This window comes from Somniosus microcephalus, unplaced genomic scaffold (assembly GCF_052327205.1).
Source record: "Somniosus microcephalus isolate GS21.2 unplaced genomic scaffold, FLI_Smic_1.0 unresolved_chr1, whole genome shotgun sequence".
In the NCBI taxonomy this organism is placed as follows: domain Eukaryota; kingdom Metazoa; phylum Chordata; class Chondrichthyes; order Squaliformes; family Somniosidae; genus Somniosus; species Somniosus microcephalus.
Genome location: NW_028225179.1, coordinates 134,959,216 through 134,985,208, shown reverse-complemented (window position 1 = coordinate 134,985,208; position 25,993 = coordinate 134,959,216). Strand labels below are relative to the sequence as shown.

Here is a 25,993-nt window from a genome sequence, read left to right as displayed (position 1 = left end):
TAAAAATATTAAAGGAAACCCAAGACAAATATGGGGCGGCAATGACCGAGATTCAACAACTTGAAGAACAGATTCAACTGGGAATCCATTCAGTGGAAGAAAAGGGAACTGTAAGAAACACAGAGACTGTAAGAATGGCCTCTGAACATGAGCTAGAGAGCATCAAGGCGCAACTTCTCCGAGCGCTGGAAGCCAAAGTACAAGAAGAAAAGAAGGTGAAAGCATTGGAGGAAAAGGTGGAGGAAATGGAGAAGACTCTGACCCACAGTGTTCCCGTGGAAGAGTTAACGGTCAGCCAACTCCTTCATATGCTGAAGGACAAGACTCTACAATGGGAACAATCTGAACACGAGCTTCAATCTTCAAAGGGAAGGAGTTCGGAGCTCTCAAAAGTTATGGAAATAGCTGAGGTTGCAACACAGATTTTACAGGGATGCCAAAAGTACGCTGAATCACGTCAATGTGAACAGCAGAATGTTGAAACAGCTGCTCCAGTAGAAGGATTGAATAGCCTGATCAATCAATCCCCGAGGGAAGGGGAAGTATGGAAATCACAAACGAGGTCATTAGTGAAGGATTTGCAGGAAACCCAGGAAGAGCGGGATGTATATGAACGCATGAAGAAGTTTCTTCAGGAAAGATGTCTAGGGAGGGAACAACAGTCGGCTAATGTCCAGTTGGGTACGGAAGAAGTAGCAGGCCCTCTCGCTAGACTAGCTCAGGACGACACCGAATATTACCATGACCTGTTGAGTGACACGGAATATTACGATGACTTGGTCTGCCCAGCTTGTGATGAAAACTCCCAAAGTGCAGAAATCAGGATGAAGCACTTAAAGTCTAAGGAACATAGGGAGATGGTGGCGCTACAGCTGGCAGCGGATAAGGGAGCCCCGAGAGTCTCCAAGAAGCAGAAAAGAAAAAGACGAAGCAGAAGACGATAACCATCTAAATCATTATCACTTCTATCAGATCATGCACGTGGGCCCCACCAAGGGGGCCAAATCAGTTGGAAAGTAGGAAAAATTACCAAGGCAGTCCAGCTGTTTGTAAAAGTCAGCACTGCTGGTTCAGCAGGACGGAAGTTCAAGCTGTTAAGCCAAGGGAAAGACTATTGGATGAGTCACGCTAGAAATGTGAACCGGCTACACCACAGAGATGTTGTTCGGACCGAGTCAAGACCAGAGACTGAATCTGTGAACTGTTTCCCACAGAGACTATATCTGTGAATTGTTTTACATGAAGTTGATTATATGTTATGTTTAATGGGGAATAAGTATGTTGTAAGCTAAAAAGGGAGGATTGTAGTGTATGTACCCGTCTACCTTTAAGAGAACTATTGTATGTAACCGTTCACCTTTAAGAGAACTATTTTAGGTGTGGCACTACTTTGTTTGGCTTCTGTATACGGTAATACCGACGGTGACCACACCAGTATATAAGTGTTGTGCCAGGAGTTATTGGGCAGATTCGCCCTGACCTTCGAATAGTAAAGTCCTGTTTTAAGTTACTCTTGGAGTCTGTGCATTAATTAACTAAACAACCCACAGACTTTACACTGTATGTAGCCATGATCTTGCCTGAAATGCCTCCCATGGTTGAATAGCTCTTACTGTATGCAAAGTGTGGAATGTGCGTGTGTGTTTCATGAAAGGGCCATAGGTGTTGGATGAGTGCTGGGCATTGGGGCTTTCAAGACCCTCTGGCCATAAAGTGAGGTGGAGATGAAGGGATGAAGAGGTTTTGAAAAAAGGCACGCGCCCTGACAACCCGAGTGAGGTCGTTGAACTTTTTCCCGCATTGCACAGAGGTCCTAGGCACCATGCTGCTTGAGGTCACTCTGTGAGCCACCTCCCTCCACGCTTTTCTGTATTCGCTTGGCAAAGGCCTCCTGCCAATCTCTGGGTACAGTAGAGATCTTCTGCGCTCCACCGCGCCAACCAGAGCCTCGAAGGCACGCTCGCTGAAGCGCTGTGCTCGCTCCCTGGCCCTCTCCATAGTCCCTGGCTAGAAGATTTCGCCACAGGTCTGTCCAGGCCGAGATTCAAGGCTCCAGTGAGCAGGGTGCGGCTGCAGAGCAAGATCGACCCTCCCCTTTAAGAACTGACCGGCGCCAGTGTGTCTGTGTTCAATCACTAACTGACAGCACATGCGCTGTGCCCACCCTCTGAGGTAGTGCCTCGCTCCTCGGGCTTAGCGCCTTAAGAGAGTTGTGTAGCGCCTGATTTAGCACTCCAATCACCTCCAGGGGCGATATAGGCGAATTTTGCAGTCGGCGGCGATAATTTGCGCCGGGCGCTAAACTTTGCGCCCGGCCGATATTCGCACCTCAAAATGGGCGATACCGAATTTCTCCCCCTATTACTGTTGTTAAGGGCCGTGTCATGAGGACTGGGTGTATCATGATGTATCTGCAATTATTAGTCGTTTAACTGTCATTTCATGGTGACTTATTTTCCCTTTTTTTAAGCAGATCTCCTCAGCAACCTCGGATGACAGCGGAAATCACAGTAAAGTTTGAACATTTGGGATAACTCTCTTTAAAGGCATTTTATTACAAAGGCAATTGAATAGAATGCTTGATAAAATTATTAACCTGTTCATGATTTTTTAAAGAAATCTGTATCATGTGATTCAAAGATTATTAATTGTCGCCATGTGTTGCTTTGTGCTATTGAGCATGTATTTTAATATATGCACCCAGCAAATTTGTATTTTTCAAAATTATATTTATTAAACCACCTAATTGACAGCCGTAGCATTTGATCTCTTGGTGATTATTTGGTACTGGTTCACTATGAAACATCTGTAGGGGACGGCAACTTTTAAAAAGCTGCTGTATCAAGCTAACGCGTGCTTGCAGTGGGTGACTTATTAGAAGCTTGCTGCCGCATTGGCCACAGTTTACAGATGGGCAGCTGGAATCTGAATCCGCCCCAGATGCTTCCAGTCCATTCAAATGGGCCGCCTTGAGAAACCTGCCTGATTTTTCGTCTTGCGAACCTTTGGGCGTTGAGACTAAGAGGGCAAAATTAACCTAACCGGTCCGTCGGGAAACCCACAGGATCGGGTGGAATGCCGGTTTTTACGCCCCCACCCAATATTGCTCTCCCTGTTTTCAATGGAGAATAAATCGGGGTGGTGTATAAAACCAGCATTGCTCCCCGGGCGGATTAGTTTAAAACTATCCCAAAGGTGTAGCAATCGAATAAGAAGTGATAAAAGAAAGACTTGCACTTATATAGCACCTTCCACAACCTCAGAACATCCCAAAGCCTTTACAGCCAATGAGGTACTTTTTGAAGTATGGCCACTGTTGTAATGTAGGAGACACAGCAGCCAATATGTGCACAGCAAGCTCCCGCAAACAGCAACCTGATAAATGACCAGATAATCTGTTTTGTCTGAAAGACAGCTCCTCCGACAGTGCAGCGCTCCCTCAGCACTGCACTGGAGTGAAGTGTCAGCCTAGATTTTGTGCTCAAGTCTCTGGAGCAGGGCTTGCGAACCCCACCAGCTTCTGACTGAGAGGCAAGTGCGCTACCCACTGAGCCACGGCTGACACTTAATTGACAACACAAACGGGGAATGTAACCCTCGAACCTTCTGTATGCTTTAAAAAGAGGTAGGCAATGAAAACGCAGGAGATGTAACGGGTCGAGATTTCCAATCGTTTAATCAGTTGTCTCGTAGGAGGCTTATTAAAAAATTCAGCCATCTTTTATAAGGGGAAAGAAATGTATGCAAATCTGGACATCAAGTCAGTTGACAGTCAAGAAACAAGGGGTTGGGTTTAATGTGTGAAATATCTTTGTGCAGCGTGTGGTGGAGAATGGAATCCTTTGCCACAGGGAACAGTCTAGGGAGACAACATTGCAAGTTTTAAGGGAATAGTGGATTGAATTAAAGCAAGCTATAGGGGGTGGAATTTGAAATGGAAGGGGACAGGGGGCGTCGCTTTGGCCGCCCGTTATGCGGCCTGCCCGATATCCAGTTCCGGTGAATACTGGGCATCTGATATAACAGGTGGCAAAAGCCATTCCGCCTGCTTTGTGTCTCTGGCCAATGTCCAATCTCACCCCCATAGGATTACATAGGTTTACATAGGATATACAGCAGAGAAACAGGCCATTCGGCACAACCAGTCCATGCCGGCGTTTATGCTCCACTCAAGCCCCCTCCTGTCTTTCCTCATCTAAATCTATCGGCATAACCTTCTATTCCTTTCTCCCTCATATGCCTGTCCAGCCTCCCCTTAAATGTATCTATACTATTCGTTTCAACCACTCCCTGTGGTAGCGAGTTCCACATTCTTACCACTCTTTAGGTAAATTGGTTTCTTCTGAATTCCCTATTGGATTTCTTGGTGACTATCTTATATTGATGGTCTCAAGTTATGCTCTTCCCCACAAGTGGAAGCATTCACTCTGTATAGAGTCATAAGGGGAAAAATTTGGTTGGTTGCGCCACCCGTTAGCGCCTAAAGAGGTCGAGAAGTGGGGCGCTAACCAACTAGCGCCCGGGCGCAGCGAACCCTGCGCCTCTTCCCAAATTGAGCGGACATTTAGCGCCGACACTAAACCATTGCGCCCGCTCACCGACGCACGCAGATCATGACATCATTTCAGTGTGCAACGCCGTTGGGTGGCGCCCCCCTCCGTTCCGCCTGGCGCTAACAAGGACAGGTTAGCTTGAACGTTTCCCAGTCGCTGTCGGGCTGGGGGGATGCTATTTAAAGGGGACTCTTCCTGGATTATTAATGGTAGCCATTTTTGGACCACACCTTCTGTGAGAGAGAGAGAGAGTTGCTCAGAGACAAACGGAGAGCCATTTCTGCAGTGAGCCAGCGCGGGCTGAGGAACTTTAGCCTTCTGAACATTACTTTGCAGTTGGTAAGCTTCTCAGCTGGCATAACTTACAGTGTGCAATTACTATGGGGGCTGCAGCGGGAGAAATCTCCTGTGTCCCTAACAACCATGTGTGCAGGAAGTGTGTCCAGCTGCAGCTACTGGCAGACCGCATTACGGTGCTGGAGCAGCGATTGGATACATACTGGACCATTCGCGAAGCTGAGGACGCCGTGAATAGCACGTTTGATCAGTTGGTCACAAAGTTGGCACAGGCAGAGAGGGAACGGGTGACCAACAGGCAGAGTAGTAGGCGCAGGCAGGTAGTGCAGGGTTCCCCTGTGGCCATCCCCCTCTCAAACAGATATACCGCTTTGGATACTGATGGGGGGGATGGCTTACCAGGGGAAGGCAGCAGCAGCCAACTTCCTGGCACCAGGGGTGGTTCTGCTGCACAGCACGGGAGGAAAAAGACTGGGAGAGCTATAGTGATAGGGGACTCTATTGTAAGGGGAATAGATAGGCGTTTCTGCGGCAGTAAACGAGACTCCAGGATGGTGTGTTGCCTCCCTGGTGCAAAGATCAAGGATGTCTCAGAGAAGCTGCAGAAAATTTTGGAAAAGGAGGGTAAACAGCCAGTTGTCATGGTGCATATAGGCACCAACGATATAGGTAAAGAACAGGGTGAGGTCCTAAAAGCTGAATATAGGGAGTTAGGAGGTAAATTATAAAATAGGACCTCAAAGGATTGCTACAAGTGCCACGTGCTAGTCAGAGTAGAAATAGAAGGATATTTCAGATGAATACGTGGCTAGAGGAATGGTGCAAGGGGGAGGGAGTAAAATTCCTGGGACATTGAAACCGGTTCTGGGGGAGGTGGGACCACTACAAACCGGATGGTCTGCACCTGGGCAGGACCGGGACTGATGTCTTTGGGGGAGTGTTTGCTAGTGCTGTGGGGGAGGGTTTAAACTAAAATGGCAGGGGGTTGGGAACCTGAGCAGGGAGACAAAGGAAAGGGAAACAAGGATAGAAGCAAAAGACAGGAAGGAGAAAAACAAAGGTGACAATCGGAGAAATCAAGGGCTAGATTTTCAGTATAGACAGTTTTGGGGCGCTAACCTTAGCGCCTGCCCGAAGTTAGCGCCCGCCCCAAAGTAGCGCCCCGTTGCCGGAAATTCAGTGGCTTCGCCCTAAGAGGTTGGTGGAGCGCTAAAAGAGGCGTTCCACTACTATCTTTAGGCGTTAAGCCGGCGGTGCAGAGCGCAACACCCGAGCTCGGGCGCAGCGCACGGCAGACACTCTGGTGCCAGTGAGCTCTTAAAGGGGAAGGGTGCATGTGTTTTTTTCAAAGGCAGAGTCTGGGGGGGAAAAGGAGGAGGAGGAGGAGGAGGAGGAGGAGGAGGAGGAGGAGGAGGAGGAGGAGGAGGAGGATCGGAAACATAAATACACCGTTCACAGCACACTGGTTCCTTCCACACAACACATGCAGACTGCCTTGTATAGTGCAGGAGGCGTGCCCTTTAATTTGCGCTCCCCAGGGTGTGTTGCGTTCCATTTTACAAACGCTCTGGACGCCAGCCGCACAATGGGGCGGTCCGACTCAAGTTTGGATTCGGGGCGGCCAAAGGGCGTTGCACGAGGATGTGACGTCATTTTCTGCGCGCGCATCCGGGCGGCCGCTAAACTTTGCACCGGCGCTAACGGGCAACTTAATTTGGGGCGGGGCGCAAACTGCGCTGCGCCCGGGCGCTACACGCATAGCGCCCGAAAATCACTTCTCTTAAGGCGCTAACTGCTGGCGCAAGCAACTGAAAATCTAGCCCCAAGGGTTTAAAAGAAACATGGCCACAGTAAATAATAATTCTAAAAGGTCTAAGAGCGTTAAAAAAACAAGCCTGAAGGCTTTGTGTCTTAATGCGAGGAGCATTCATAGAGTCATAGTGTCATAGAGTTATACAGCACAGAAAGAGGCCCTTCGGCCCATCGTGTCTGCGCCGTCCATCAATCCCTGTCCAGTCTAATCCCATTTTCCAGCATTTGGTCCATAGCCTTGTATGCAATGGCATTTCAAGTGCTCATCCAAATGCTTCTTGAATGTTGTGAGGCTTCCTGCCTCTACCACCCTTTCAGGCAGTGAGTTCCAGATTCCAACCACCCTCTGGGTGAAAAAGTTCCTCCTCAAATCCCCTCTAAATCTCCTGCCCCTTACCCTGAATCTATGCCCCCTTGTTATTGACCCCCCTACTAAGGGGAAAAGTTCCTCTTTATCTACCTTATCTATGCCCCTCATCATTTTGTACACCTCAATCAGGTCCCCCCTCAGCCTTCTTTGCTCCAAGGAAAACAACCCCAGCCTGTTTAATCTTTCTTCATAGCTGAGGCGCTCCATCCCAGGTAACATCCTGGTGAATCTTCTCTGCACCCTCTCCAAATCAATCACATCCTTCCTATAGTGAGGCGACCAGAACTGCACACAGTACTCCAGCTGTGGCCTCACCAGCGTTTTGTACAGCTCCATCATAACCTCCCTGCTCTTATATTCTATGCCTCGGCTAATGAAGGCAAGTATCCCATATGCCTTTTTAACCACCTTATCTACCTGTTCCGCTGCCTTCAGGGATCTATGTACATGTACATCAAGGTCCCTCTGACCCTCTGTACTTCCTAGGGTCCTACCACTCATTGTGTATTCCCTTGCCTTATTTGTCCGTCCAAAATGCATCACCTCGCACTTTTCAGGGTTAAATTCCATTTGCCACTTTTCCGCCCATCTGACCAACCCGTTTATATCGTACTGTAGCCTGAGGCTTTCCTCCTCGCAATTTACCACCCCACCAATTTTCGTGTCATCCGCGAACTTACTGATCATACCTTTTACATTCTCATCCAAACCATTTATGTAGATCACAAACAGCAAGGGACCCAGCACCGATCCCTGAGGTACCCCACTGGACACAGGCTTCCAGTCACAAAAGCAACCTTCGACCATCACCCTCTGCCTCCTGTCACTCAGCCAGTTTAGGATCCAACGCGCCAAGGCACCCTGGACCCCATGAGCTCTTACCTTCTTGACCAGTCTCCTATGCGGGACTTTGTCAAAAGCTTTGCTGAAGTCCATGTAAACCACATCCACAGCATTTCCCTCATCCACCCCCCTAGTCACCCCCTCGAAAAATTCAATCAGATTTGTCAGACATGGTTTACCCTTGACAAAGCCATGCTGACTATCCCCGATTAATCCTTGCCTCTCCAAGTGGAGACTAATTTTGTCCCTCAGAATTTTTTCCAATAATTTCCCTACCACAGATGTTAGGCTCACTGGCCTGTAATTCCCTGGTTTATCCCTGCTACCCTTCTTGTATAATGGTACTATGTTAGCTGTTCTACAGTCCTCTGGTACATCCCCTGTGGCCAGAGAGGTTCTGAAAATTTGTGTCAGAGCCCCTGCAATCTCCTCCTTTGCCTCATACAGCAGCCTGGGATACATCTCGTCCGGGCCTGGGGATTTATCCACTTTTTGGCCTGCTAAAACCGCTAGTACCTCCTCCCTCTCGATGCTAATATGTTCAAGTATGTCACAGTCCCCTTGCCCGATTTTTATGTCTACATCGTCTTTCTCCATAGTGAACACAGATGCAAAAAATTCATTTAAAACCCCGCCTACATCATCTGGCTCTACACACAGATTGCCACTTTGGTCCCTAATGGGCCCTACCCTTTCCCTGGTTATCCTCTTGCCCTTAATATACTTATAAAACATCTTAGGATTTTCCTTTATTTTGCTCGCCAGTGTTATTTCATGGCCCCTCCTCGCCCTCCTAATTTCTTTTTTAAGTATGCCCCTGCACTTTTTATACTCCTCTAGGGCTTCCTCCGTCTTTAGTCTTTTGTAACTGCCAAAAAAAAACCTTTTTTTCCTAATGCATTTTTGTATATCCCTTGTCATCCAAGGTTCCCTTTGCTTGTTGGTCCCACCCTTGACCTTTACAGGAACATGTTGGCGTTGTACTCTCTCTCTTTCCCTTCTGAAAGTCTCCCACTGTTTTGATGTGGATTTTCCTATAAGTAGCTGCTCCCAGTCCACTTTGGCCAGATCCTGCCTTATCATATTAAAATCGGCCTTCCCCCAATTTAGAACCCTTATTTCCGGGCCGTCTTTGTCTTTTTCCATGACCACCTTAAATCTCACCGAATTATGGTCACTGTCGCCAAAATGCTCTCCTACTGACACTTCCACCACTTGCCCGGCTACATTCCCTAGAATTAGGTCCAGTACCGCCCCCTCTCTTGTAGGACTTTCTACATGTTGGCTCAAAAAGCTCTCCTGGATGCACTTTAAGAATTCTGCACCCTCTAAGCCTTTCACACTCTGACTATCCCAATTAATATTGGGGAAGTTGAAATCCCCCACTATTATTACCCTATTATTTTCGCACTTCTCTGAGATTTGCCTACATATCTGTTCCTCTATCTCCCCCTGACTGTTTGGGGGCCTATAGTACACTCCCAGCAAAGTGCTTGCCCCCTTTTTGTTTTTAAGTTCTACCCATATGGCCTCATTAGAGGAACCCGTTAATATATCATCCCTCCTTACAGCAGTAATTGACTCCTTAATTAATATTGCAACACCCCCTCCCCTTTTACACCCCCCTCTGTCTCGCCTGAAGATTCTATACCCCGGAATATTGAGCTGCCAGTCCTGACCCTCCCTCAACCATGTCTCCGTGATAGCAACAATATCGTACTCCCATGTGTTCAACAACAACTTCAGTTCATCCACCTTATTTGCAAGACTCCTTGCATTAAAATAAATGCCTTCCAGCCTTGCCATATTCCCTTTTGCCTTCACATATTTGCTCTGCCTTCCCAGCTGACTTGTTTTTTCCTCCGTATTTGGCTGTAAATCACCCCCTACTATAGCTCCACTCTGTATCCCATCCCCCTGCCAAGTTAGTTTAAACGCCCCCCAGCAGTGCTAGCAAACCTCCCGCAAGGATATTGGTCCCCCTCTGGTTCAGGTGTAAACCGTCTGACTTGTACAAGTCCCACCTTTCCCAGAAGCAGACCCAGTGATCCAGGAAACTAAAGCCCTCCCTCCTGCACCATCCCTTTAGCCACGCATTCATCTGTTCTATCTTCCTATTCCTATACTCACTAGCATGTGGCACCGGGAGTAATCCAGAGATTACAACCTTTGCGAGGTGAGGCCCGATCAGAGCATTGGACCTGTGAGGGGGCAGTGACCGGCAGAGCTTAAAAGCGGCGGCAGTTTCAAATTGGCGGCAGTTGCGAGGTGAGGCCCGATCAGAGCATTGGACCTGTGAGGGGGCAGTGACCGGCAGAGCTTAAAAGCGGCGGCAGTTGCGAGGTGAGGCCCGATCAGAGCATCGGACCTGTGAGGGGGCAGTGATCGGCAGTTGCGAGGTGAGGCCCGACCAAATCAACAGCAGAGGAGAGAGGTAAAAAGTAATCCAAGTGTGACGTCACCAGGGAGCAGGTAAGTGATTGGTTGGTGAGTATTTCTCTTTTTTAAACTTTAACTCTGTAGTTTATAGTTACTAGGGTCTTTTCTGGTGTAGCAGGGACTGTAGGTAGACTATACAAGTGCCTTAGAGATATCTTTAATTGGTGATAGTGAATTAATTTAAATTAATTAAAGGGTAAGTCATGCCAGGAGAGCCCAGCCCCGTGTTGTGCTCCTCTTGCTCTATGTGGGAATTCAGGGACACTGCCGGTGCCCCTGATGACCACATGTGCCGGAAATGCATCCAGCTGCAGCTACTAGCAGACCGCATTGAGGCACTGGAGCTGCGGGTGGATGGGTTGTGGAGCATTCACGATGCTGAGAGGGACGTGGATAACATGTTTAGTGAGTTGGTCACACCGCAGGTAAGGGCTGCACAGGAAGAAAGGAAATGGGTGACCACCAGGTGGAGCAATAGAAGCAGGCAGGTAGTGCAGGAGACCCCTGTGACCATTCCCCTCTCAAACAGGTATACCGATTTGGATACTGTTGAGGGGGATGACTCACCAGGGGAAGGCAGCAGCAGCCAACTTCCTGGCACTGGGGGTGCTCCTGCTGCCCAGGAAGGGAGGAAAAAGAGTGGGAGAGCAATAGTGGTAGGGGATTCTATAGTAAGGGGAACAGATAGGCGTTTCTGTGGCCGTAGACGTGAATCCAGGATGGTTTGTTGCCTCCCTGGTGCCAGGGTCAAGGATGTCACTGAGTGGCTGCAGGGCATTCTGGAGGGGGAGGGTGAACAGCCAGAGGTCGTGGTCCACATAGGTACCAACGACATAGGTAAAAAGAGGGATGAGGTCCTGCAGCAAGAATTTAGGGAGCTAGGTCGAAGATTAAAGAGCAGGACCTCAAAGGTTGTAATAAGGTGGATGAATTAGCAGCGCAAATAGAGGTAAATGAATATGATATGATTGGAATTACGGAAACATGGCTCCAGGGGGACCAAGGCTGGGAACTCAACATCCAGGGGTATTCAATATTCAGGAAAGACAGGCAAAAAGGAAAAGGAGGTGGGGTAGCATTGCTAGATAAAGAGGGGATTAACACAATTGTAAGGAAAGATATTAGCTCTGATGATGTGGAATCTGTATGGGTAGAACTGAGAAATACCAAAGGGAAGAAAACATTAGTGGGAGTGGTTTATAGACCCCCAAACAGTAATGCAGAGGTTGAGGATGGCATTAAAAGGGAAATTAGAGAAGCGTGCAATAAGGGCACAGCAGTCATCATGGGTGACTTTAATCTACATATAGATTGGGCTAACCAAATTAGTAACAATACTGTGGAGGAGGAATTCCTGGAGTGTATACAGGATGGTTTCCTGGACCAATATGTCGAGGAACCAACTAGGGATCAGGCCATCTTAGACTGGGTATTATGCAATAAGAAAGGATTAATTAGCAATCTTGTTGTGTGAGGCCCCTTGGGCCGGAGCGATCATAATATGTTTGAATTCTTCATTAAGACTAAGGTCCTGAATTTAAATAAAGGAAACTATGATGGTATGAGACGTGAGTTGGGTAGGATTGATTGGGTAATGTCACTCAAAGGGTTGACGGTGGATAGGCAATGGCAAACATTCAAAGACCGCATGGATGAACTACAGAATTTGTTTATCCCAGTTTGGCATAAAAATAAATCAAAAAAGGTGACTCAACCGTGGCTAACAAGGGAAATTAGGGATAACATAAGATCCAAAGAGAGGGCATATAAATTGGCCAAAAAAAGCAACAAACTTGAGGATTGGGAGCAGTTTAGGATTCAGCAAAGGAGGACAAAGAGCGACGGACCTGGGTGAGGAGCGAGGAGCGGCGGCAGTTTAAAAGCGGCGGCAGCGAGGCGAGGCCCGACCAGCGCGACGGACCTGGGTGAGGAGCAAGGAGCGGCGGCAGATTAATAGCAGTGGCAGCGAGGCGAGGCCCGACCAGAGCGACGAACCTGGGTGAGGAGCGAGGAGCGGTGGCAGTTTAAAAGCAACGGCAGCAGCGAGGCGAGGCCCGACCAGAGCGACGGACCTGGGTGAGGAGCGAGGAGCAGCGGCAGTTTAAAAGCAACGGCAGCGAGGCGAGGCATACCAATTCAGCAGCGGGGAAAGAGGTAAAAAGTAATCAAAGTGTGACGTCACCAGGAAGCAGTTAATTGATTGGTTGGTGAGTATTTCTCTTTTTTAAACTTTAACTCCGTGGTTTATAGTTACTAAGGTCTCTCTGGTGTAGCGGGGACTGTTGGTAAACCATTTAACTGTAGTGTAATTAGTGGGATTGATTGATTTAATTTAAATTCAATTAATTAAAGGGTAAGTCATGGCAGAACAGCCCGGCCATGTGGTATGCTCCTCCTGCGATATGTGGGAACACAGGGACACTTCCTGTGCCCCTGACAACTACATGTGCAGGAAGTGCATTCAGCTGCAGCTACTGACAGACCGCATTGCGGCACTGGAGCTGCGATTGGATGCATACTGGAGCGTTCGCGATGCTCAGGACATCGTGAATAGCACGTTTACATAGTTGGACACACCGCAGGTACAGGTTGGACAGGAAGAAAGGGAATGGGTGACTAACAGGCGGAGTACTAGGCACAGGCAGGTAGTGCAGGGGTCCCCTGTGGCCATCCCGCTCTCAAACAGATACACCACTTTGAGTGCTGTTGGGGGGGATGGCTTATCAGAGGAAAGCAGCAGCAGCCAACTTCCTGGCACCAGGGGTGGATCTGCTGCACAACACGGGAGGAAAAAGAGTGGGAGAGCTATAGTAATATTGAATTCTATTGTAAGGGGAATAGATAGGCGTTTCTGCGGCCGCAAACGAGACTCCAGGATGGTGTGTTGCCTCCCTGGTGCAAGGGTCAAGGATGTCTCAGAGCGGCTGCAGAACATCTTGGAAGGGGAGGGTGAACAGCCAGTTGGCGTAGTGCATATAGGCACCAACGATATAGGTAAAAAGCGGGGTGAGGTCCTAAAAGCGGAATATAGGGAGTTAGGAGGTAAATTTAAAAATAGGACCTCAAAGGTAGTAATCTCAGGATTGCTACCAGTGCCACGTGCTAGTCAGAGTAGAATTAGAAGGATATTTCAGCTGAATACGTGGCTAGAGGAATGGTGCAAGGGGGAGGGATTCAAGTTCCTGGGACATTGGAACCGGTTCTGGGGGAGGTGGCACCAGTTCAAACCGGACAGTTTGCATTTGGGCAGGGCTGGAACCGATGTCCTTGGGGGAGTGTTTGCTAGTGCTGTGGGGGAGGGTTTAAACTAAAATGGCAGGGGGTTGGGAACATGAGCAGGGAGACAGAACATAAGAACATAAGAACATAAGCAATAGGAGCAGGAGTAGGCCAATCGGCTCCTCGAGCCTGCTCCGCCATTTAATAAGATCATGGCTGATCTGATCCTAACCGCCAATCTACTATCACAGAACCATCTCCTGAATCTAACAGAATTAGACACATGAAATAGTAGCAGGATCAGGCTACACGGCCCCTGGGCCCGCTCCGCTACCCACAGGGCCATGTCACATCCGAACCTAGACTCATGTCCAAATTCCTGCCCGCTCCCCGTAACCCTTAATTCCCTTTACTTCTAGGAAACTGTCTATTTCTGTTTTAAATTTATGTAATGATGTAGCTTCTACAGCTTTTTGGGGCAGCATATTCCATAGACCTACCACCCTCTGAGTGAAGTAGTTCCTCCTCATCTCAGTTTTGAAAGAGCAGCCCCTTATTCTAAGACTATGCCCCCTAGTTCTAGTTTCACCCATCATCAGGAACATCCTCCCCGCATCCACCCGATCCAACCCCTTCACAATCTTATATGTTTCAATAAGATCGCCTCTCATTCTTCTGAACTCCAATGAGTAGTGTTAAGTCTGTGTGTCCCAGTTATGCTTATTATAAATCACTGGACACAGACCACAAGAATAACTTTAACAGGTCTTTACTATTCGGAGGTCAGGGCTGAACTGCCCAGCAAATCCCTACACAACGTTTATATACCGGTGTGGTCACCACCGGTATTACAGTATACAGCAGCCAAGAGAAAATAGTACATCTCTTAAGGTAGTTCTCTTAAGGTGGAACAGGTTACATACACCACAAGTAGAGTCCCAATCTACTCAACCTCTCCTCATATGTCCATCCCCTCATCCCCGGGATTAACCGAGTGAACCTTCTTTGTACTGACTCGAGAGCAAGTATGTCTTTTCTTAAGTATGGACACCAAAACTGTATGCAGTATTCCAGGTGCGGTCTCACCAATACCTTGTACAACTGAAGCAATACCTCCCTATTTTTATATTCTATCCCCCTAGCAATGAAAGCCAACATTCCATTGGCCTTCTTAATCACTTGCTGCACCTGCATACTAACCTTTTGAGTTTCGTGCACCAGGACCCCCAGATCCCTTTGTACTTCAGTACTTTCCAGTTTCTTGCCATTAAGATAATAACTTGCTCTACGATTTTTCCTGCCAAAGTGCATAACCTCACACTTTCCAGTGTTGTATTCCATCTGCCAAATCTCTGCCCACTTACTTAGCCTGTCTATGTCCCCTTGCAGGTTTTTTATGTCCTCCTCACTCACTACTTTCCCTCCCATCTTAGTATCATCTGCAAACTTTGATATGTTACACTCGGTCCCCTCCTCCAAATCGTTAATATAGATTGTAAAGAGTTGGGGACCCAGCACTGACCCCTGCGGAACACCACTAGTTACTGATTGCCAGTCTGAGAATGAACCATTTATCCCAACTCTCTGCCTTCTGTTAGATAGCCAATCCTCTATCCATGCCAGAATATTACCCCCAATCACGTGATTTTTTATCTTAAGCAATAATCTTTTGTGTGGCACCTTGTCAAATGCCTTTTGGAAGTCTAAATACACTACGTCCACTGGTTCCCCTTTATCCACCCTATATGTTACTTTCTCAAAGAACTCCAGCAAATTTGTCAAACATGACTTCCCCTTCATAAAACCATGCTGAATTTGTCCTATTAAATTATGATTATCCAAATGTACTGTTACTGTCTCCTTAATAATGGACTCCAAAATTTTACCTACCACAGATGTTAGGCTAACCAGTCTATAGTTTCCAGCCTTCTGTCTACTGCCCTTTTTAAATAAGAGTGTTACATTAGCAGTTTTCCAGTTTGCCGGGATCTTTGCCGAGTCCAGGGAGATTTGGAAAATTATTACTAATGCATCCACAATCCCTACCGCCACTTCCCTCAAGACCCTAGGATGTAAGCCATCAGGTCCAGGTGATTTATCCACCTTGAGTCCCATTATTTTACCGAGTACCACTTCCTTAGTGATTTTGATCATGTTTAGCTCCTCCCCCGCTATAGCCCCCTGTTTGTCCAGTGTTGGGATATTCTTCATGTCTTCTACTGTAAAGACTGATACAAAATATTCATTCAGTGTTTTTGCCATCTCCATATTTCCCACCATTAATTTCCCGGTCTCATCCTTTAAGGGACCAACATTTACTTTAGCCACCCTTTTTATTTTTATATAACTATAAAAACTCTTACTATCTGTTTTTATATTTTTTGCTAATTTACTTTCATAATCTATCTTCCCTTTCTTAATCAATCTTTTTGTTATTTTTTGCTGTCTTTTAAAGTTTTCCCAATCCTCTATCCTCCCACTAGATTTGGCTACCTTATATGCCCTTGTTTTTAGTCAAAAACTATCCTTAATTTCTTTACTTAGCCACGGATGGCTGTCTTTTCTTTTACACCCTTTTCTTCTCAGTGGAATATATATTTTTTGGAAGTTGTAAAATAACTCCTTAAATGTACACCACTGATCATGTATCGTCTTACCCTTTAATCTATTTTCCCAATCCACTCTACTCAATTCCGCTCTCATACCTTCATAGTCTCCTTTATTCAAGCTTAGCATGCTTGTTTGAGATCCAACCTTCTCACCCTCTAATTGAATATGGAATTCAACCATGCTATGGTCACTCATTCCAAGGGGATCCTTTACTAGGACATTTTTAATTAATCCTGTCTCGTTACACAGGACCAGATCTAAGGTTGCTTGCCCCCTGGTCGGTTCAGTTACATACTGCTCAAGAAACCCATCCCTAATACACTCAATGAACTCATCCTCAAGGCAGCCCTGCCCAATTTGATTTGTCCAATTAATATGATAGTTAAAATCCCCCATAATCATAGATGTTCCCTTATTACAAGCCTCAACTATTTCCTGATTGATACTCCGTCCAACAGAGTTGCAACTGTTCGGAGGCCTATAGACTACGCCCACTAGTGTTTTTTTCCCCTTATTACTCCTTATCTCCACCCAAACTGTTTCATTATCCTGATCTTTTGACCCAATATCATTTCTCTGTATTACAGTGATTCCTTCCTTTATTAACATAGCCACCCCACCTCCCCTTCCTTCCTGCCTGTCCTTCCTGATTGTTAAATAACCTGGTATGTTTAATTCCCAGGCATTGTCACCCTGCAGCCATGTTTCTGTAATGGCCACAAGATCATACCCATATGTAGTTATTTGTGCCATTAACTCATCTATTTTGTTACGAATGCTACGTGCATTCAGATAGAGAACTTTCAAATATGTTTTGTGACACTTAGTTCCTGCTTTTGCCCTTTTTATTACTTTACCTTTTACTCCATACCTTCTGCCCCTTCCTGACACGCTCTGGTTTTTAATTTCCCCACTGCTACCTAAGTCTATGACCTTCTCTGTTGTCATTTTTATTATTTCCTCTCTAGGAACCTCCCACCCACTAGTTAGTTTAAAGCCCTCTCTACAGCCCTAGTTATATGATCCGCCAGGACTCTAGTCCCAGCACTGGCCAAGTGAAGCCCGTCCCAATGGAACAGCTCCCTCCTGCCCCAGTACTGGTGCCAGTGTCCCAGGAAGCAAAACCCATTTCTCCCACACCAGTCTTTGAGCCACGCATTTAACTCTCTAATTTTATTTGTCCTAGCCAAATTTGCTCGTGGCTCAGGTAATAATCCAGAGATTATTACCCTTGAGGTTCTGTTTTTTAATTTGACCCCTAGCTGCTCATACTCCTTTAACAGAACCGGCTTCCTAGTCCTATCTACGTCGTTTGTACCAACATGGACCACAACAACTGGATCCACCCCCTCCCACTGCAAGTTTCTTTCCAGCCCAGAGGAGATGTCCTTAACCCTGGCACCGGGTAGGCAACACAGCCTTCGGGACTCTCGCTCTCAGCTGCAGAGAACTCTATCTATCCCCCTAATAATATTATCCCCTACCACTACAACATTTCTATTTACTCCCCCCTCTTGAATGGCCTCCCATTCCACGGTGCTGTGGCCAGGTTGCTCATCCTCCCTGCATTCCCTGCTCCTGTCCCCACAGGGAGTAAGAACCTTGAACCTGTTGGACAAGAGCAAGGGCTGCAGCTCCTCCAGCTCTACCTCCTGGATCCCCGTACCTGCCTCACTTGTAGTCACACCGTCCTGTCCCTGACCATGGGCTACATCTGAATTAATTAACTTCATAGGTGTGACCACCTCCTGATACACAGAGTCCAGGTACTTCTCCCCCTCCCTGATGTGTTGCACTGTCTGAAGCTCAGACTCCAGCTCATCAACACGGAGCTGGAGTTCCTGTAGCAGCAGACACTTGTCACAGACGTAATCACCGTGAGCCTCAATGGGGTCCACCAGCTCCCACATCTCGCAACAGTAACACATCACCTGCTCCATTCTATGTAATTAATTAAATTTTTTATTGTTAGTTATGGACACCCTCTGCCCGATTTTAGATGCTAGTATCCCCTTTAATTAATTGGATTTAAATTAAATCAATCCCTCTAATTACACCAGTTAAATGGTTTAACAACAGTCACTCTGCACCAGAAAGGCCTTATTAACTACAACCCACAGAGTTAAAGTTTGAAAAGAGCACCTAACACCCCACTTACCCTAACTCACACTTACCCAAACTCACAGCACTCTCTGCCGACTCGCACTCAGTGCTTGCTCGCACTAGTCTTTTTATACTGTTTGTTTGTTTACAGCCAAATGAGTCACCCCTGCTGATTGGTTAGAAAACTGGTTTCCACTGCCTGCTGTGCCAATTTACTCCTACTGCAGTGTAACCTTGTTTTACTCTTCTGAAACCAACAGAATCCCAAATATTTAACTTTTCCCCTTTACTTAAACTGCTTAAGTAATCTTATCAAGAATGATTTAAAGAGAAATAACAATTAAAGAACTCTCACACTTACCCAAACTCACAGCACTCTCTGCTGACTCGGAAAGGGAAACAAGGATAAAAGCAAAAGATAGGAAGGAGAAAAACAAAAGTGGCAGTCAGAGAAATCAATGGTTTAAATGAAACGTGGCCACAGTAAATAATCATTCTAATAGGTCTAAGAGCATTAAAAAAACAAACCTGAAAGCTTTGTGTCTTAATGTGAGGAGCATTCGTAATAAGGTGGATGAATTGACAGCGCAAATAGAGGTAAACGAATATGATTTGGTTGGGATTACGGAAACGTGGCTCAAGGATGGCCAAGGCTGGGAACTCAACATCCAGGGGTATTCGATATTCAGGAAAGATAGGCAAAAAGGAAAGGGAGGTGGGGTAGCTTTGCTGGTTAAAGAGGGGATTAACACAATTGTAATGAAGGATATTAGCTCTGATGATGGGGAATCTGTAAGGGTAGAATGGAGAAATACTAAGGGGAAGAAAACGTTAGTGGGAGTGGTATATAGACCTCCAAACAGCAAGGCGGATGTTGGGGATGGCATTAAAAGGGAAATTAAGGAAGCGTGCAATAAGGGCACAGCAGTCATCATGGGTGACTTTAATCTACATATAGATTGGGCTAACCAAATTAGTAACAATACTGTGGAGGACGAATTCCTGCAGTGTTTACGGGATGGATTCCTGGACCAATATGTCGAGGAACCAACCAGAGATCAGGCCATCTTAGACTGGGTATTATGTAACGAGAAAGGATTAATTAGCAATCTTGTTGTACGAGACCCCTTGGGTCGGAGCGATCATAATATGATCAAATTCTTCATTAAGATGGAGAATGAAGTCGTTGACTCAGAGATTAGGGTCACCAATTTAAATAAAGGAAACTACGATGGTATGAGGAGCGAGTTGGGTAGGATTGGTTGGGGAATGTCACTCAAAGGGTTGACGGTGGGTAGGCAATGGCAAACATTCAAAGACCGAATGGATGAACTACAGAATTTGTTCATCCCAGTTTGGCATAAAAATAAAACAGAAAAGGTGACTCAACCGTGGCTAACAAGGGAAATTAGGGATAGCATAAGATCCAAGGAGAAGACATACAAATTGGCCAGAAAAAGCAATAATCCTGAGGATTAGGAGCAGTTTAGGATTCAACAAAGGAGGACAAAGGGATTAATTAAGAAAGGGAAAATAGAATATGAGAGTAAGCTTGCAGGGAACATAAAAACTGACTGTAAAAGCTTTTATAGATATGTGAAGAGAAAAAGATTGGTGAAGTCAAGCGTAGGTCCCTTGCAGTCAGAATCAGGGGAATTTATAATGGGGAACAAAGAAATGGAAGACCAACTAAATGCATATTTTGGTTCTGTCTTCGCAAAGGAGGACACAAATAAACTCCCAGAGATGCCGGGGAACCTAGCATCTGATGAAAGGGTGGAACTGAAAGAAATCAGTATTTGTAGGGAAATGGTGTTAGTAAAATTGATGGGACTGAAGGCCGATAAATCCCCAGGGCCTGATAATCTACATCCTAGGGTACTTAAGGAAGTGGCCCTAGAAATAGTAGATGCATTGCTGGTCATCTTCCAGAACTCGATAGACTCTGGAACAGTACCCATGGATTGGAGGGTAGCTAATGTTACCCCACTACTCAAAAAAGGTGGTAGAGAAAAAACAGGGAATTACAGACCAGTAAGCCTGGCGTCGGTAATGGGGAAAATGCTAGAGTCCACTATAAAAGATGTAATAGCAGGGCACTTGGAAAGCAGTGACAGGATCGGACAAAGTCAACATGGATTTACAAACGGTAAATCATGCTTGACTAATCTACTGGAATTTTTTGAGGATGTAACTGGTAAAATAGATAAGGGAGAACCAGTGGATGTGGTGTATTTGGACTTTCAGAAGGCTTTCGATAAGGTCCCGCATAAGAGATTAGTGTGCATAATTAAGGCACATGGGATTGGGGGCAAGGTATTGACTTGGATAGAGAACTGGTTGGCGGACAGAAAGCAAAGAGTTGGAATAAACGGGTCGTTTTCCGAGTGACAGGCATTGACTAGTGGCGTACCGCAAGGATCGGTCCTAGGACCCCAGCTGTTCACAATATATATTAATGATCTGGACGAGGGAATTGGATGTAATATCTCTAAATTTGCAGATGACACAAAGCTGCATGGGAGGGTATGCTGTGAGGAGGATGTCGTGAAACTCCAGTATGATTTGGACAGGTTGGGTGATTGGGCAGAAACATGGCAAATGCACTATAATGTGGATAAATGTGAGGTTATCCACTTTGGTGGCAAAAACAGGAAGGCAGATTATTTTTTGAATTGCAATAGATTGGGAGAAGGGGAAGCGCAAAGGGACCTGAGTGTTCTTGTGCACCAGTCGCTGAAGGTAAGCATGCAGGTGCAGCAGGTGGTTAAGAAGGCAAATGGTATGTTGGCCTTCGTAGCAAGAGGGTTCGAGTACAGGAACAAGGATGTCTTGCTGCAGTTGTACAGGGCCTTGGTGAGACCGCTCCTTGAGTATTGTGTGCAGTTTTGGTCGCCTTATCTGAGGAAGGACATTCTTGCCATGGAAGGAGTGAAGCAAAGTTTCACCAGGCTGATACCTGGGATGGCAGGAATGGCGTATGAGGAGAGATTGTGTCGATTGGGCTTATACTCACTGGAGTTTAGAAGATTGAGAGGGGATCTCATCGAAATCTATAAAATTCTGTCAGGCCTGGACAGACTAGATGCAGGAAGGATGTTTCTGATGGCCGGGGAGTCCAGAACCAGGGGTCATAGTCTAAAGATAACGGGTAAGCCATTTAGGACTGAAATGAGGAGGGATCTCTTCACCCAGAGAGTGGTGAACCTGTGGAATTCTCTGCCAAAGAGGGCGGTAGATTCAAGAAGGAATTGGATATATTTCTTAAGGCTAAAGGTGTCAAGTGATATGGGGAGAAGGCAGGGACATGGTACTGAATTTGGATGATCAGCCATGATCTCATTGAATGGCGGAGCAGGATCGAAGGGCCGAATGGCCTACTCCTGCTCCTATCTTCTATGTTTCTATGTTGCTATGTTAATTAAGAGGGGGGAAATAGATTATGAAAGTAAGCTTGCAGGGAACATAAAAACTGACTGTAAAAGCTTTTGTAGATATGTGAAGTGAAAAAGATTGGTGAAGTCAAGCGTAGGTCCCTTGCCGTCAGAAACAGGGGAATTTATGATGGGGAACAAAGAAATGGCAGACCAATTAAATACATATTTTGGTTCTGTCTTCACAAAGGAGGACACAAATAAACTCCCAGAGATGTTGGGGAACATAGGGACTAATGAGGGGGAGGAACTGAAAGAAATCAGTATTTGTAGTGAAATGGTGTTGGGGAAGTTGACGGGATTGAAGGCTGATAAATCCCCAGGGCCTGATAATCTACATCCTAGGTGTAATGATCAGTAACCTGTCATTCTGGAATGGTACACTAGGTGGTGCTGTATATATATAAGAGTGGGCTACCCAGGATGCACTAGGCTACCCACAAGGCAGCAGTCAAGATGGAGGCCTCTACAGATACTGTACCTAGTCCACATGTGCTCAATAAAGTGTCTAGCAAAAGCTAGCCAGTTCTTAATAAAAACTAGTTATTAATGAACATAACATGGTACCAGGATTGGTAAGATCTGCTGAATATTGTGCAACGTGACATGGAGAATTTGAAGCCACCAGAGCGTTTGAAACTCACAGGAAATGTCGACTACAATTGGCAGACTTTTAAACAACAATTCGAACTCTTCATTGCTGCCATCGGGTACGGTACGAAGCCAGACGCAAGGAAAATAGCGTTGCTGTTCACGGTTGCAGGCCCACAGGCGATAGAGGTATTTGATACATTTGTATTTAATCCAGAGGAGAACAGAGAAAAATTAGACGATGTGCTAAAGAAGTTTGATACACATTGTTCTCCCAAAAGGAATGAAACCTATGAGAGGAACATCTTCCGTTCTCGGACACATCAGCAAAATGAGACTTTTGATAGCTTTTTGATTGATCTGAAACTGAAAGCACAGACATGTAATTTCTCTGAGCTGAAAGCATCCATGATTCGTGACCAGATTGTGTTTGGTATTCATGATAAAAAAAGTCAGGGAACGTCTGTTGAGAGAAACCGAACTAACAATGGAAATTGCTGTGAAAATATGCCAAGCTAGCGAGCTAGCTCAAAAGCATGCCAAGACTTTCAGTGAAATCAATGATGATGCGATTGCAGTAAGTGCTGCTGTCAGTGCTGTGTCCTACAAGGGGAAGAAACATGGGCAGAACAGAAGTGAAAAGCAATCGGAGGAAGGAATTTTTAATTGTAAACGCTGTGGTTACGAACACCAGTTAAAACAATGTCCAGCGTTTGGAAAAATGTGCACAAAATGTCATGGAAAGAATCACTTTGCCAAACAATGCTTTTCAAAAGTAAAAACTAAGAAAGAGCAATGAGTTAATGTAATTGAGGACATTGATTTAAGTGAGGCATGTTTTGTAGGAATGGTGTCATGTGACAATATCAAAAAGGATACAGAAAATGTGCAGCCCTCAGGAATTAACAATGCTGAACATAAAGTTAATGCAGTAAAAGAGGACAAATGGATGATCCCACTGCAGGTAAATGGAGCATTAGTTACCTTGAAACTAGACACTGGGGCAAAAGCAAACTTAATCAGTATGAGTGACATTAACAATATGAAAGAAAAGCCCAAAATACAGAAAAAGTCAGTACTACTGAAGGACTATAATGGACAGAAAATAGATAGCTTAGGTGTATGCAGACTTAAAGTGACAGTCAAAGACAATGTGCATCATCTCATGTTTTCTGTTGTGGCTGAAGGACTTGATTCACTACTGGGTGACAAAGCTTGTGAGGACTTAGAACTGGTCAAGAGAGTCTACCATATAAACTGTGCCATAAGCCGACCAGATGACTCGGTGGATTCTGTAGTGAATAATTTCCAGGATGTGTTCAAAGTATTTGGAGTTCTACCATTCACTTACAAGATCCAGCTAAAGCAGGATGCTCAGCCAGTGGTACATGCTCCACGAAGAGTTCCAGCACCCCTGCGTGACCGGCTCAAGAATGAACTGGACAGAATGACCACACTAGGAGTCATCAGGAAAGTCGAAGAGCCAACAGACTGGGTTAACTCCATGGTATGTGTAAAGAAAAAGAACAATGATCTAAGAATATGCATGGATCCAAAGGACTTAAATGCAAACATAAAACGTGAACACTACCAGATTCCCAAGCAAGAAGAAATCACCAGTGAAATGTCAGGTGCCAGACACTTTACAAAGCTCGATGCCTCACAAGGATTTTGGCAACTAAAACTGGATGAAGAGAGCACCAAATACTGTACCTTCAACACACCATTTGGCAGGTATTGTTTCCTCAGAATGCCTTTTGGGATAATATCTGCATCTGAAATCTTTCATAGAGCGATGGAACACATAATTGAAGGTCTGGAAGGAGTTCAGGTCTATGTTGATGACATCATCGTCTGGGGCTCCACACTGAAAGAACACAATGAGAGACTGACTAAAGTGCTACAGAGCATATGCCGGAATGGACTGAAGCTCAACAAAGCCAAGTGTCAGTTTGGTGTCCAGGAAGTCACTTTCCTAGGAGATAATCTATCTGGTAAAGGAATAGAGCCAGATATGGAAAAAGTAATCGCCATACTCAAAATGCCCCGACCCACTGACAAAAAAGGAGTGCTACGCATCATGGGGATGATAAACTTCATTGGAAAGTTCATTCCTAACTTGTCAGCCAAGACAGCCTGTCTGCGAGACCTGCTACGTAAAACAAATGAGTTCGCATGGACAGAAAGACATGAACAAGAGTGGATGAACCTCAAAACAGTGCTGACAACCACACCTGTACTCACCTTCTTTGACCCAACAAAAAGAATCAAAGTGTCAACGGATGCATCAAAAGATGGCCTAGGTGCGGTCTTGCTACAAGCAGAGGGTAAAGATTGGAAGCCTGTTGCCTATGCCTCCAGGTCTATGACTGATACTGAGTGTCGATACGCCCAGATTGAAAAGGAATGTCTAGGCTTGGTAGTTGGACTAGAAAAGTTTCATGGCTACATATATGGACTTCCCACCTTCACAGTTGAGACAGACCACAGCCCACTGGTTGCCATCATAAAAAAGAACCTGAATGAGATGTCTCCAAGGATTCAATGACTCATGATGAAGCTGCAAAAATATGACTTTGAACTGATCTTTGAACACACCAGGCAAATACATAGTGTTAGCAGATGCACTATCCCGAGCACCCACAATGAGTCATGTGAGCTCTACTGAAGAAGACGTGGATTTTCATGTGAGTATGGTCACTGCGGCGCTGCCCGTGTCAGACACAAAATCAAAGCAAATAGCAGAAGAAACAGTAAAAGATACGGGCCTAGAAATTGGGTTCTGGTCTTGCCCGGGCTATAGCGCCAGAAAGTTTGCGCCAGCGGTAATGCGGCAGCGCCCGACGAAAATTCGGGTGCGCCGGGCCCAGACGGCGGCGGGCGCTAAAACCCTCCTTTAGCGCCTCAAAACGGGCGTGAACTTGGGTTTCCCGGCGCTAATCCCCCGCTGCGGCACCCGATGCGGTGCGGCAGGCGGGGGAACTGCAGGCCTCCTCCTCCTGTTAAGGAGGAGCTGCCTGCAGCCGACAACTGTCCGGCGGATTGACCCGACATCTGAGCCCGGCACCTCGGGGAAGTGCCGGGCTCGCATGAGACACTGATCAGGGCCGCGGGGGGGGAATGCAGGAGTCCGGGAAGGGAGGTGCGGGCAGGCGGCCGCCGGGAACGCAGCCGGCCGCCGCTCCACCTTTATGCGCCGGCGCACACTGGGGGAAGACTCTGTTGCCAGAGCCTTAGTTGTGCCTGCCACGGGCGAGGCGGGCGCAACTGAATTTCGGCTTGGGGCCGGGTTACCACGGCAACCGGGACGCTGCGCACACCGATGACGTCATCGGTGCCGGCGCAGCGCTGCCGGTGCAACGCCGATTTAGGGCCCCAGGGAATTTCTCAACTGGCCACAACTCCAGCACTAGGCCCTCTAGCGCCTCAAATGCGGCGCTAAGCCTACCGAATTTCTAGGCCACAGTATTACAAACAGTAATAGAGAACATTCATCATGGTTGGCCAAAAGGTTCCTGTCCAAAATATTTTCACATAAGGTCAGAATTGAGTGTCGCAAGTGGACTATTACTAAAACAGAACAGAACAGTCATTCCACAGGCTCTACGTCAAGACATGCTCAAAGGGATTCATGAGGAACACCTCAGAATTGAAAAATGCAAAAGGAGAGCAAGAGACACTGTTTATTGGCCTGGCATAAATAAGGACATTGAGAACATGAT

General features: G+C 46.3%; 1 protein-coding gene across 3 annotated transcripts in view; it reads left to right on the top strand.

The window, feature by feature from the left end:
* The window catches only part of LOC147095909 (uncharacterized), a 78,842-nt gene extending 76,090 nt beyond the window's left edge, over positions 1-2,752 (top strand). For all 3 annotated transcript variants that reach the window (XR_015074839.1, XM_085974921.1, XM_085974920.1), the window contains one exon: positions 2,474-2,752. Coding sequence is in view for 2 of the 3 variants with exons in the window: in XM_085974921.1 (XP_085831047.1) it covers positions 2,474-2,534 (61 nt within the window). In the remaining variant the exon portion in view is untranslated. The remainder of the gene's footprint in view (positions 1-2,473) is intronic.
* The last annotated feature ends 23,241 nt before the right edge of the window (positions 2,753-25,993 follow it).